Source organism: Sceloporus occidentalis, unplaced genomic scaffold, assembly GCF_023333645.1.
Source record: "Sceloporus occidentalis isolate IW3139 unplaced genomic scaffold, rSceOcc1.0.p SCAF_66, whole genome shotgun sequence".
NCBI lineage: Eukaryota > Metazoa > Chordata > Lepidosauria > Squamata > Phrynosomatidae > Sceloporus > Sceloporus occidentalis.
Window position 1 is genome coordinate 1,222,427 of NW_028317046.1, and position 12,723 is coordinate 1,235,149.

Here is a 12,723-nt window from a genome sequence, read left to right on the forward strand (position 1 = left end):
ACAGATGTGCTATAGCTTCTACTCGGAAAGGTGTTAATTATTTTAAACACAATCTGTATAATCAAATTTCAGCTGCTAAAAACATTTGGTTTCTGTATTTCCCAGAATGCACTGGGGGGACGGATTTAAGAAATACTTTATTATGTTAAGGTCACACTAAAGCGTGTATTTTTCTCCATAGGTAACTACGGGCTTCTTGAAAAAGACGATGCGTAAGTTAAGGAGCCGTCTGATTCTGAATATGTGACGTGTTCAGAGTTATTGAACGAACTAATAATGCAGGTTATAGTACCATATATGCTCGATTATAAGACGCTCTAAAAAAAAACCTTGTCTTTTAATCAAGGAAATACAGAATTTCTTATGCAGGGGCTGGGGAGTCGAGTGCATCGCACCCAGGCACAGAAATGATTTGCTCTGCCCCATACTCTGTACATCTTCTTCACTGCTCAGTGCTCTGCTCTCTGGCTCATACACTCTTACACCACACACTAACACACATTCTAACACCATACGCTGACTCTGAAACAACGTACACTATCACGTTTACATTGTATGGGGACACTAACTTTATATGCTGACTTCCCACACACACACTCACACTCACTCTAACACTGTACATCGACACGCAACACAGTGTAACTCTATACACTGACACTCCCATACACACTCACTCTAACACTGTACATCGACACGCAACACAGTGTAACTCTATACACTGACACTCCCACTCCCACTCACTGATACACTGTACACTAACTTTCTTTTTATTCATTAAATGTATTATCTGGTTAAATTTATTCAGTGTGTTTATTTGTTATTAAATGAAAACAACTCATATATTATGAAGAAAAGGTAAGGGAAAATCACTACTTCGTAGAAATTCATGCTAAACTATCTTAGTTACTAGTGTGTCGTTAACAAAATATTGGTTCTTAAAGGGCCTCGTATACAAACAATGCGTACTTTCATATGCATTGTTCAAATTAGGAAAAAAGCAAGAAAATTGGTAGTTGATACAGGGAGATGCTGCAGCTACAGAGATGCAGCTTCCCACCCCTTTCATGTCCCGACTGGTTGAAGCAGCCAATCAGTGACGGGAAAGAGCTTCAACGTGAACGCTGTCCGCGCATGCACACAGGGGTCTCAACCGACTCCCGCCAGCAACGGTCGCCGAGCCAGCGCTTGAGCTGATTGGCTGCAAATATTTCATATGCATGTTGACGTGGGGAAATATCTGGGGGTTGGGGCAAATGCATATGGCATCCCCGGGGGACACCATGTACATTTAAAGGAACCCCCTCAGCTGTACATTTAAAGGAACCCCCTCAGCTGTACATTTAAAGGAACCCCTCAGCTTTCATATGTATGATGTCTGCGGTGTCCCTTTAAGCATATAAGCATTCACAGGTTACGTTCCCTCCACTTTTGAAGACTCTGTTTCCGTGCCCACATCAAAGATGGCCGCAAGCGGTATCCGCCCCACGCTGTCGCGTGACGTCAGACGCAAGCCGGCTCGCCTTTCTGAGTGTGTGTGTATGTGAGTAAGTGACGTCGCGGTAGGAAAGTTTTGGGTGGCGCCGCGGTGCGGAAAGTTTTAGGAGCCGGTGGCTGACAGTCTGAACGGCGAAAGCAGCCTGAGCCTTTCCATATGAAGAAGAGAAAGGTGCGGGGAGGGGAGTGCAGTACCGGGGGTTAACCCTTTCCGTGCCGTAGCTACTGCTGGCCATTATACACTTAACCCTTTGTGCTCGGATCGTTATAGCGTTCAAGGGTTAATGCTGGTTCCATTAGAAGAGAAGCCAGCCCCTCGGGTTACAGGGTTATGGGGGGGGACTAAACTCATGGGGTCTTATTTTTTTATTTTTTTTCTGCCTGTGTGATGTGGGGTATCCAGTCCTTAGGTCATGGGTAGGTATGATATATAGGGGGTCTCTGGGAAAACCCTAATCAGGGTACCCCGAGTTTGTGCTGCAGATCTCCGGCGGGGCATTTAAAATGATTAAGTGCCCGATATATTGTTGGCGCAATGGACGGGGCATGGGGTGGTGATGCGTGATGCGATTCGTGGGATTGGGGCTGGATTGCAGCTCAGTTTTAGGCGTAGTGGTTATCTGGCATTTATCGTTTCGTGGCGCGTTTAGCCAAAGTTACCTTTTTGTTAGGTTATCAGAGAAGAATATTCACTTTTAAGACCTCTCAGGTCTCTTCTTCAGATAGAATGAACAGGAGACCACTAAGGTCCAGCCTCATCTTGCCGTCATTTATTGTGTTCTCGATTGTAAGCTTGAGAATGGTCCTCCTCGCCTTTTTGAAAGTGCGAATCCTTTTGCCCTGTGTAACTGTTGTACAGCACTACAGAATACGATGGCGCTATATAACCCGATAAATAGGGACCTGTGAAGGAATCTCATGCTTCCTCCCTGCCCAGCTATTAATTGCCCTAAAAGATAACTCCGGTGCGGATTTCCCCGAGCCAAAGAGAAAGTAACAAGAATACCGAGTGCAGCCCGGAGCCTGAAATCAGATCCGTGGATCTGTTCCGATAAACAAAACCTTTATCGCTGCTCCTGACGTTCTAGAACAGGAGGTAGCAAAACAAAGCTCTCGTGCTTTTGTAGGACTACAACTCCCATGATGCTTTCCTAACACAGGTTAGAATTAGCCGGCAGTTCGGCCCCATTCGGCCCCCGTCTAGTCGCCCGTTTGTCCTGCTGTAAAGACTCAAACCTTAATCAGTCGTCTGTCTCGTCTTAGATTCAGGAGCCGTATGTCTATCCCATGCATGTTTAAATCCACTCGCTGTATTATCTACTATGTCTGCTGGCAGGCTGCTCCACCAATCTACTACCCTCTCAGTAAAGTAAAAATCATGTTGCTCTAGAACTCCTGGTTCATTGCGCTCTAGAGATGCAGAAATCACTCTGTCGTATTGTTTAAGTTAACAGATGGAGGGCGATGCTCGACGCGGCAGAAGAATAGGAAGTCCTCAGCGCCTCACACCGTGTCGGACCGCGAAGCCGAGACGTGCAAGTCTACAAAGGACACGCGTGTGGTAAAGAGCAAACACTCATATGTTTAAAAATAAATAAAAAGAACGCCGTGAGGGTACAATCTGTGAGCGCCCCTCTAATGCTGCGGGGGATCTCCTATGGCCCCCCCCCTGCTCGCTGATCACACATGCACCGCTAAGGAGCCCTTCTTGCTGATCACAGTGTGATCAGTTCAGGGGAGATCAGCGGGAAGGGAGCGACCGACAATGTTTCTGCCTCTTCCCACAAAGGGAAAAAGTAGAAAAAAAAAAGATAAAAAAGCGTTGTTTTTTTTTTTAATGAAATATCAATAAAAATAAAATAAACAACACAGTGAGCTCAGCTCACCCTAATGCATAAAGGAAATTCTCCGAAAAGCGGTTTATTTTAAGTCTTTTACGTACTAGCACTCACAATTATAAAATTTTGCACGTTTGTATGGTTTCAAATGAAAGCTATATATATATATATATATATATATATATATATATATTAAATAAAGTATAATTAGTGGGTTCATCAAACCTTAATTAGACCCACATATGGTAAAAATGTATGGTACGTAGGGTACTAAATGGAAAGGGTTAAAGTACTCACAGAGGGTTAATGTACTCGCACAGTGCTGTTGATACGCATTCTTCTATAGTAGGGGGGGTCGGGGACATTAGATCACCCCATTAAATATACGTTTCTCAAACATCGTTTCTGATTTCTTTCAAGGCCTCCGAAAAAACTACCGAAAAACAGCCTTCCAAAAAAGCCAAATGTGACGTAAATCCCAGCTCCGAACCGCGCGGACTTCTTTGTAAAGGGGACAGTCCCGCTTCTGCCAAAAGCAGCTCTCCGTCCGGCCGCGGCCGCGTTAATTCCGGCAAATCCGCGACCGGAGCGGACGCCGGGGGAAGGAAGTGTCCGAAGACGGAGATAAGCGTCCCCATTGCCGGGATCCCGTTTCCCAGCGCCGACGATTCCGCGAGGCTCGGCGTGACGGACGACAGCACCGACGGTTTGGGGTTTGATGATCTGGCCCAGTCGGGGGTCTCCAGGAGAGAGAGGAACTCTGTGTCTGTGGACAGCGGCTCGTTCGTCGACGAGGACAGTAACCAACCCATGCCGCTGGGGCGAATCTTCGAAAACGCGGATTTAATGCAGGTGAGTTTTACTCGTTTTCACTTATGGGTCATCTTAGTAAAGTCTGTGACGGTTCCTATTCACTAAACGGAGAGCTGCTTTCAACCCACCGACGTGACTTCGTTATGAAGGGCCGGTTGAGCGAAGGTCTGCTGCAGGAGGAGCCCGGCTAGCCCTGTATAAAGCATAACTCATAAATGCGATGTTTTCGTTAAACAGGGTCAGCTCAGCCCTTTCTGGAGAAAACTGAAACCATGACTCTCAAAGCTCCCCCTTTAGTGAATAAGCCCCTACGTGTTTATAGAAATTGACGGTGGAAATTACCAGCGATGGGCGTTGAGCGGAAGCCTTACAGACAAGACAAGAAGTTGCCTAGGTTGCGCTATCCATCTCAAGAGTGCTTCTCTTGTAACCAGGTTAGGGTTGGCCCTGTATAATGCATAGTTTAAACACGTAGGATTTCTTTCCAGATTTAAATGATGCGTTATGCAGGAGCCTTCCTCTGTCTCTGGATGTCCAAAGTAAGCAGTTTTAGCGGAATTTAACCCTTGCCTGTGATTACCCTATAGGACTTGCCACCTGTTGTCCCCTTCCATGCATCCATGAGCAGAAGAGAGTTAAGAAATCTTCATTTTCGAGCAAAGGAAGAAGACGAGGACGAGGATGATGAAGAACAGAATGATAATGTCAATGGAGCTGATATTTAAGTAAGAGGCAGATGCCTTCACAGCATCCAAGAATCGCGTTTTAAGTCCCGCCGCGTGATGCTGTTCACTGCCGAGCTGCAGGCGCACGGCGGACCGTAGCGGCAACGCTGTTCCTCTTATTACCGCATTAGCTCTATCAAGGTCAGCCTGGAAACCTCACGTTGGTTTCTTCCCTACATTGACCGGTAATGTGCTGCCGGTGGGAGATGGAATATCCGGCGCGGTTATCTCTGCCCGGCAGTGCGTGACGTTATAATCTAGAACACCATCATAAAGTCATTTGTATTCATAATGAATTCCAGCGAAGAGGAACGACCCCCCTATGTAAACCTTCCATTAAATCAAAGTAGTCGATGCGCTTTATTATAAAATATGCTGAAAATACGCATTAGTTTTCACAGCAAGCGCTCAAACTCCTCGTCCTAACCCCTCTGGTTTGAACCTTGTCTTCTTCCATAGAGTAGCCAGTGGTCCCTCTGGGCTCCTGTGCATGCGCGCCAGTGCTAGATACCCAGCTCTGCTTCCCAGACTGATATCGGGAGGGCAGATGTCCGGTGGTTTACGAAGCTGCTGAGTTTGCGAGGAGAAAAAGGAAGATGTGACGGCCCCTTTAATTAAATACGGGGCATAGAAACAGTGCCAAGGATGCCCAGAATAGGGGTATAGTCTGATTTTGGGTATTTAACCCTTTGTTTGGTTAACCACCATTCGGCATCAAAATGGACAACATAACTTAGGTTTTCCTCTGAATCTCAACAGTTTCTGGGAGACATAGAATACGAAACAGCCGTGTCCTGCAGCCCGGACTGTGTTTCACTGACGTGATGGGATCCCGACGGCACAATAAAGCTATTTTACATATATATACATATTATATTTAAATATATTGCGATGTCCTTCCAGAAAAACCCCCCTTTATTTTGCTAACGTTGGCACAATATCCCCTTTATATCTTGTACAGTTCATTCATTAAACCTATGATGCCGAGAGTTGGTTGGGCGTAATTTATTGTTTCTAAATCTCATACTTTTATAAAATTCTGGACCAAAAGAAATGAATGAATTGCTTAAATTTTTCAATATGGTCATAATGACTCATTTATTGGGCAAAAGTGTCCTTTTCTGATGTGATGTTAAGAGTCTAATATAATATTTTTTTTTAGCAGCTTAGTGTTTGTAGATCTGAACATTTATTATTTTTTTTGTATTTGTCTCCTTCGACAGATGATGCCTCGCAGACTTACCAATGAAGATGAATGTACCTGCTATCCGAGGCTATCGGATACACACCAAAGTGCTTACGCCGGCTTACCTATAATAAAACTACGGACATTGACTTTATTAATTTAATATTAAACCCCTACCTGGGCTCCGTCCAAGTAACTATGCCTAAGGATACTGTGTGTCCTCTCTGCTGGACCCCGCGGAACCACTGGACCCCCCAACCTTCCCAAAGCTATATTGTTTACAGATATAATTAATAATGTAGGACCTTTAAAATGTAAATCAATGAAGATATGATTTATACTTTTTTTTTTTTTGGTCCCAACCAAATATTTTTAGTATTGTATATAAACATCACAAGTGTCTTACAAAAGAACTATTAGATTGTGAAAGCAGCGTGTATTCTAACACCCCCTGAAAGTATACCTACCAAAGGTAAGGAACCCTGGTAATAGTACGGCTTGTAGTTCATCACCCGTAAGTAGTCTTTTTATAAGAATAATAAAAAAAAAAGTATAATGTATATTTTATAATAAACTTGGTTTTGTAGCACAAAGTCACTTAACCATCACCACTGATATTTCGTTGAAAAGTGGCATGAAAATTACAGCCGACCTTCTGTTTTAAAGAACTAGACCGTAAGAATATGTAGTATTTGTATTATACGTAGTGTTGGCGTTAACACCGGATACTTCTTAAAGGTGCTGTTCCACCTACTCTGCCCGATTTTTTTTTTTCCATGGTTGTAACCGAAACGCTTCCCGGAATATCTTAATAATTACTTAATTGTTGCCTTATTAGTCATTTTTGAGGGAATGCTTAATTGTCATGTGCCCCAAAAGCAGACGCTTCATAGGTTGTTGCCATAGAAACTGGAATTATTTTTTTTTTGTTTATGTGATTAGACCTCAGGTGGAAAGACTAAGTTAAATGGCGCAATGAATGTTTTCGCTAAGTGGAACAGCACCTTTAAGATATTAACGCTAAGACTCTAAGCTACCAGTTGTGGGGGCTTTGGCCCTCTAAACCTGCTTCTGTTTCCCGTCTCCCTCTCTGTGATTGGCTGCTTGTTTAACAACTTTCTAAATATGAACTTTTTTTTTAAATAAAAAACCAGGAAGCAGGAGGAGCAAAAGGCGAGTGCCCATTGTGCCCAGAGCCTTGCGGAAATCTTATTTTACACATTTTAAAAACTGCCAAACTGTGTTAATATGTTAATCCAAGGCATGCGCGACTTCCCGTGCTTTTTGATGTATATTGTATATATTGTAAGCGTTTTTATCTTTGCATATAAAGCAAGCCATGTGCGCGGTACTCGCCGGCTACGTGAATATTTCCTCTTTCATTTCTGGCCTGTTTATTTCAGTCCAAGTAAATTTATTATCAGATCAACGTCTTATGTCGTATCATCCACGATGGCGGAGTAAGGGGAACATTATAAGTGCCTCGTGTTATGTGAGGCATAGACGGGACTCTATCTTAAATAACTCTGGAATAAACCAGGAATAAAAATGTCAAAATGCATTTGCTTATCTGCCATTTTTTTTCCCCTTCCATGCTCACAGAGTACTTTAATACGCGTTCATCTATAGTAGGGCAGGCGGCCGGTATCTTGAGGTGTTATTTGCCACAACGCCAAGTACCTATATGTGAAGTCAATACGGCAAACGGACTTTAGTTTTTTTCACTCCATACCATCTGTACAGCACAAAAAAAATCCATAAAATCAATATAAAAGGCTTGATTTTTTAAAATCAATATAAAAACAATCTTTTGGATAGGGTAGCAACGATTTGATTAGTACACATATATCCTAAAGCAAAATTAAATAGATAATAAATATATAAAAAAGGAGGTTGGATTGTTCCTTTATCCGCTCTTGATGGGTCTGCGGATCTTTTTACAGTAAGATCTCTCATCCATGTGGCTCCGAGAGGTAGAGAAAGTTTGAGGGACCCGCAAAAAACAAGCTAAAAACGGCTGGAGCCAACTTTAAGATCGATATTGTTCCGGTGGAACCGCGTGCTGCACCGTGGGAATAGGACAATATCTTACGGGGAGGATAAAACCAGCGTTCGTTCGTTCTTTAAGTTTTCCGTGCTTTTTTCCTCGTCTTGTAGATCATGGAGGAGTCACAGGACAGATTATGGGAATGTTTTTTGTGGCAGGCTATGTGAACGAGCTTCAGGTTCTCCACCGTAAACAGCAGGTCGAAAAAATACGGCCAGTTTATTTCGCTGCCGTTACCTTCCTTCACCGCTTTAACCAGACACGGCAAGATCGTCCGCTTCTTCTCGATCCTAGAAAGCATCAAACAAAAGTAAATATTGCTTTTTAACTACGATCCACAAATCCTCGGTCAGTGGAAGTCGGTTCGTTAGAAGATTACAGGTTAGTTTTTACCCAGAAAAGAACCATTGGGTCTATCCACTCTTAGAAATGCCCAGTCTGGTATTTTTAGCTTTATTATTATTATTATATTATTTTATTGGCTACATTATATTTATGGAGTGCCGGTAGATTCTGTAATGCTAAAGCAATGAAGAATAAAAAAAAAAACCAACTATACAATAACAATGATATGAACGGCGGAAGGAGACGAGGACCCCGTTCATGCGGCTATAGTCAATTTCATCGGAGAAATCGCTCACCTGTGGTCCAGATTCCACGTACTGAAGAGAATTCTGCTCTCCTTGTTACTGTACGGATTAATGGAGTGCTTAGAGACGCAAGCATCGACGTCAAATGAACCCTAGAAGAAAACAATTTCCAAAACATATTTAGTCTCTATGTCCCATATGTTATTGAAACGGCCCACATCGCCAAAAAGCGTGACCTACGATCATCTTTGGATTACAGGCTTCTATTTCTGCCATCAAACAACTTGGACTGGGCTCACGGAGTACATTACTGCACTCAAAATCGTATGCCATTTTTCCTTTAAAACCTGACATTTAAGAAATAATGATGCAAACTTACACTTCAGAATAAAATTGGCCAATCCTGTGGCTTTGTATGACCTTCATCAAGTCATATTACAGCAAACAAGAATTCTATTTTCTTGGGGTAGGAATTAATTGTACGCCATCCCAATTCCAAGCTACGGCTCTCAACAGCGCGAGAAATCTTGGTGTCGCCGTAACATTTTATGCTTTCTTAATCGAAATTCTTAATTTCTTTACGTGCAAACACTTTTTTTTTTTTTCTTATTTCCCAGATGTCTGGAATTTTTTATATATATATATTTTTTTTTTGCCTCCGGCAGAAATCTGTATTTGCTGACATTTCATTAGCGGCGTTGTAAATTGAAGACGTGTCTTACTTGGCAGGAGAACCATCCTTCCGAAGTACAAAGACGATTAGCCTTCTGTTCCATTCGATCAAAGTAACGACCGTTGTATTTCACAGCTTTCAGCTCGCTGCTCATGGTCTCGACGATTCTCTTGTACTCGTCCCTCGCCGTCGGATCTACAGCAGCCGTGTGGTTCTGCACCTAGAGAAAAAGATGACAACTTCAAAGGAAGCCCCCTACGTCTCTTTACACCGGTTTGAAATCTCTTGTTCTACCAGCTGTCGAGACAAATATACGGCATCCTTTTATAAAAAATGTGTAGTTTCAAGGGGGGAAAAAATTGCAGTGTGCTTTTGCCCTATGGGGGACTGCTTTTTTGTAATTATTTCAGGAATACATTGAATAAAGGGTTAAACGTGAGGATTAAAGGCCATTTAATAATGTGCTGGCTTGGGGGGGGGGGGATACCAAACCTCCGTCTTATAGCATCCCAGCTGCTTAACGTGTTTTACCCCTCTAGGGTTTATCTTTGACCGGGGGGGGGGGGGGGGTTGGGGGGGTAACAAGCTATTTGCTGTTTTAACAGATTAATTCATCGTCTATTAACTTTTATTCCTTTATTCAATCTTGGAAACCATTATTTTCTGATATGTCTCATGTCCCCAGAGTCTCACTTTCCTTCTTAGGTGTTAAGTGCTTAGTAACTTTCATTATCTAGTACTGGGTTGAAGCTGCCGTTCCACCTACTCACGTTTAAACCCACATCATTACGTTAACCCTTCGTAGAAATCATTCTTTAGCCACACACAGTTTTCTGTCGTTCGTAACCTTCGGGGGAATGCTTAATTGTCATGTGACGCAGAAGTAGACGCTGACAGGCTGTTGCCAAAGAAACTGATAGAAGTCAATTTAAATGACAGCAGCGCTACCAAACGCTGTATTCCTCTATGAAAGTAATGCTTACATCCTAAATACACCAGCTTTACATTAAGTCATAAAATCAGCGAATAAAATATAATTTATGTTACGGATTACTAGGGTGATTTCTCTTCTTGGGGGTTAACGCGGGCGAGGTTACCCATTTACCTCTTTCATGTAACTCCGTATTCGGCTCTCGCAGCTGTACCTCATGTAGCTGGATTTATTTTTGAAACGAGGTTCTAAACCTAAAATAAAAAACACACTTTATGCATTCTTCTTTAGTAGGGCAGCCAGAGACACTAAACAGTCCTGTTAATGTTTTCATGTTCAAAAGTTTGGGGTCACTCAGAAATGTCCTTGGTTTTTGAAAGAAAAGCACATTTTGTCCATTAAATTAACATGAAATGGGTCAGATATCCAGCGCAGACAGGGTTAATGTTGTAAATGACTGATTTTTAATGGAATCTCTTCATAGGCGTACAGAGGCCCTTTATCACTCCCATCACTCCTGTGTTCCAATGGCCCTTTATCACTCCCATCACTCCTGTGTTCCAATGGCCCTTTATCACTCCCATCACTCCTGTGTCCCAATGGCCCTTTATCACTCTCATCACTCCTGTGTTCCAATGGCCCTTTATCACTCCCATCACTCCTGTGTTGCAATGGCCCTTTATCACTCCCATCACTCCTGTGTCCCAATGGCCCTTTATCACTCCCATCACTCCTGTGTTCCAATGGCCCTTTATCACTCCCATCACTCCTGTGTGCCAATGGCACGTTGTGTTCGCTGATCCAAGTTTTCGTTTAAAAGGCTGATTGATCGTTAGAAACTCTTTTGCGATTATATTACAGCCAGAAATGTCCTTGAATTCTATGGAAACAGCTGAGTGACCCCAAACTGTTGAACAGTAATGTATATTATTATTAAATACAGTACCCACAGAAAATGCCGATTATACATAATTTTTTACTAACCTTCAAACCACGGCCTGTCCTCTTCTCGACTTTCTGCCAAGATATTTTCATTCAAATTTTGAATAAAGTCTACAAGCATTTTTTGTATTTTAGGGGCATTTCCATCCGACAGCAATTTCTGGGCTGCTTCCACAACATCCGACTGCCTTTTGTAAAATGCATTCAGAAACCGGTCAATATCGGAGACGTCTTTTATTTGGGGTGGAAAAAAAGCAAAAAATGCGTAACAAATTATAGCAATTGAATATTTTGAATAAGGAATATAGCCATAGCAGTATGGAGATGGAGACTTGGATCAGCGAACACAACGTGCCATTGGAACCCAGGAGTGATGGGAGTGATAAAGGGCCATGGGAACCCAGGAGTGATGGGAGTGATAAAGGGCCATTGGAACCCAGGAGTGATGGGAGTGATAAAGGGCCATTGGAACACAGGAGTGATGGGAGTGATAAAGGGCCTCTGTACGCCTATGAAGAGATTAACCCCGTCTGTGCTGGACTGATACACTGAAATATTTGGGAAAGGTGCTTAGATTATAGCATAAAGTTGTGGGGGTTTTTTGTTGCATTTTTGAACATTTTATAGGAACATGTAAGAAGTCCGTTACTCACATCCCTGCCACGACTGCCCGGTGGTCAGTAACACGAGTTCGGTATTATCTGGAATTTGTTTTAAATATTCATCGCTCAGCTCCGTTCCATCTTCATACAAGACAACACGAGCTGTAGAGACGGGCAGCTGAAGAAAAGGCGAGACGGCGTTACTTACTGCGTTAACAAAGCTTTTAGAATACAACATTCACGCGGGTTACGCAGAATCCTTCCTTAAATTCTCTTACATGGAAGGTTTGAATTCGGACGGGACTCCTTGAAAGCCTTTTCTATCATTAAATTGATTTAATACAATTACATTTATGTTTTTTGTAATGTTTGTAGCTTCATTAGCTAACAGTAAAGCAATAAAATACTTAGAATAACCTTTTTTTATCTATACATTTGCTTGTAAACTGGCCAGCATGATGTATGGGTCAAATTGTTTTCATGTAAAGTCTTTTCCCATATAGCTGTACTTTTGTCACACCAACTCACCCCCCACTGACAACACCCCTATATGTAAATGACATTAACCTGGAACCTTTTGCATCCTTTCTGCTTTAGCTCATTGAGGTTCCTGCAGGCAATGCCATATTTGTCTCCGCTGTTTAGAACTCTTATTTTAAAAATCTTCATCTGCCCCTCCATTACTGTATTTTTATTGCCCATTAAGAAGCGCGTAGCTACCGTTCGATAGGGCGAAACAACAGTCAATGAAACCTGTACGCATGCGCACAGCAGCTCTTCCGGGTTCGTGCGGAATGTGGCGCATGCGCACAAGCTCCATTCAGGAAGCCACGGCGGAAGGCAGGACTGCAAATCCCAGAGTCCTCCCCGGTGAGCGGTAGA

General features: G+C 42.7%; 1 protein-coding gene across 1 annotated transcript; it reads right to left on the reverse strand.

Annotated features, from left to right (window-relative positions):
• Positions 1–8,179: 8,179 nt before the first annotated feature.
• On the reverse strand, positions 8,180–12,510 carry LOC149286808 (DNA fragmentation factor subunit beta-like). Its single transcript, XM_089493641.1, has 7 exons — positions 12,409–12,510; positions 11,893–12,019; positions 11,282–11,470; positions 10,472–10,551; positions 9,416–9,586; positions 8,745–8,845; positions 8,180–8,393 (listed from the first exon to the last, which is right to left on the reverse strand). Exons 1-7 carry the CDS (start codon positions 12,508–12,510, stop codon positions 8,180–8,182), a joined length of 984 nt encoding a protein of 327 aa, XP_089349767.1.
• Between the last annotated feature and the right edge of the window lie 213 nt (positions 12,511–12,723).

Bases quoted from the DNA above. Each gene is read 5' to 3' on its own strand.
- LOC149286808 (XM_089493641.1), bottom strand. From the start codon at position 12,510: ATGAAGATTTTTAAAATAAGAGTTCTAAACAGCGGAGACAAATATGGC. The intron at 9,587-10,471 runs GTAAATGGGTAA...CTTTTTCTCTAG, and splicing joins TACGGAGTTACATGAAAGAG to GTGCAGAACCACACGGCTGC. The intron at 8,846-9,415 runs GTAAGACACGTC...GTTTTCTTCTAG, and splicing joins AAGGATGGTTCTCCTGCCAA to GGTTCATTTGACGTCGATGC.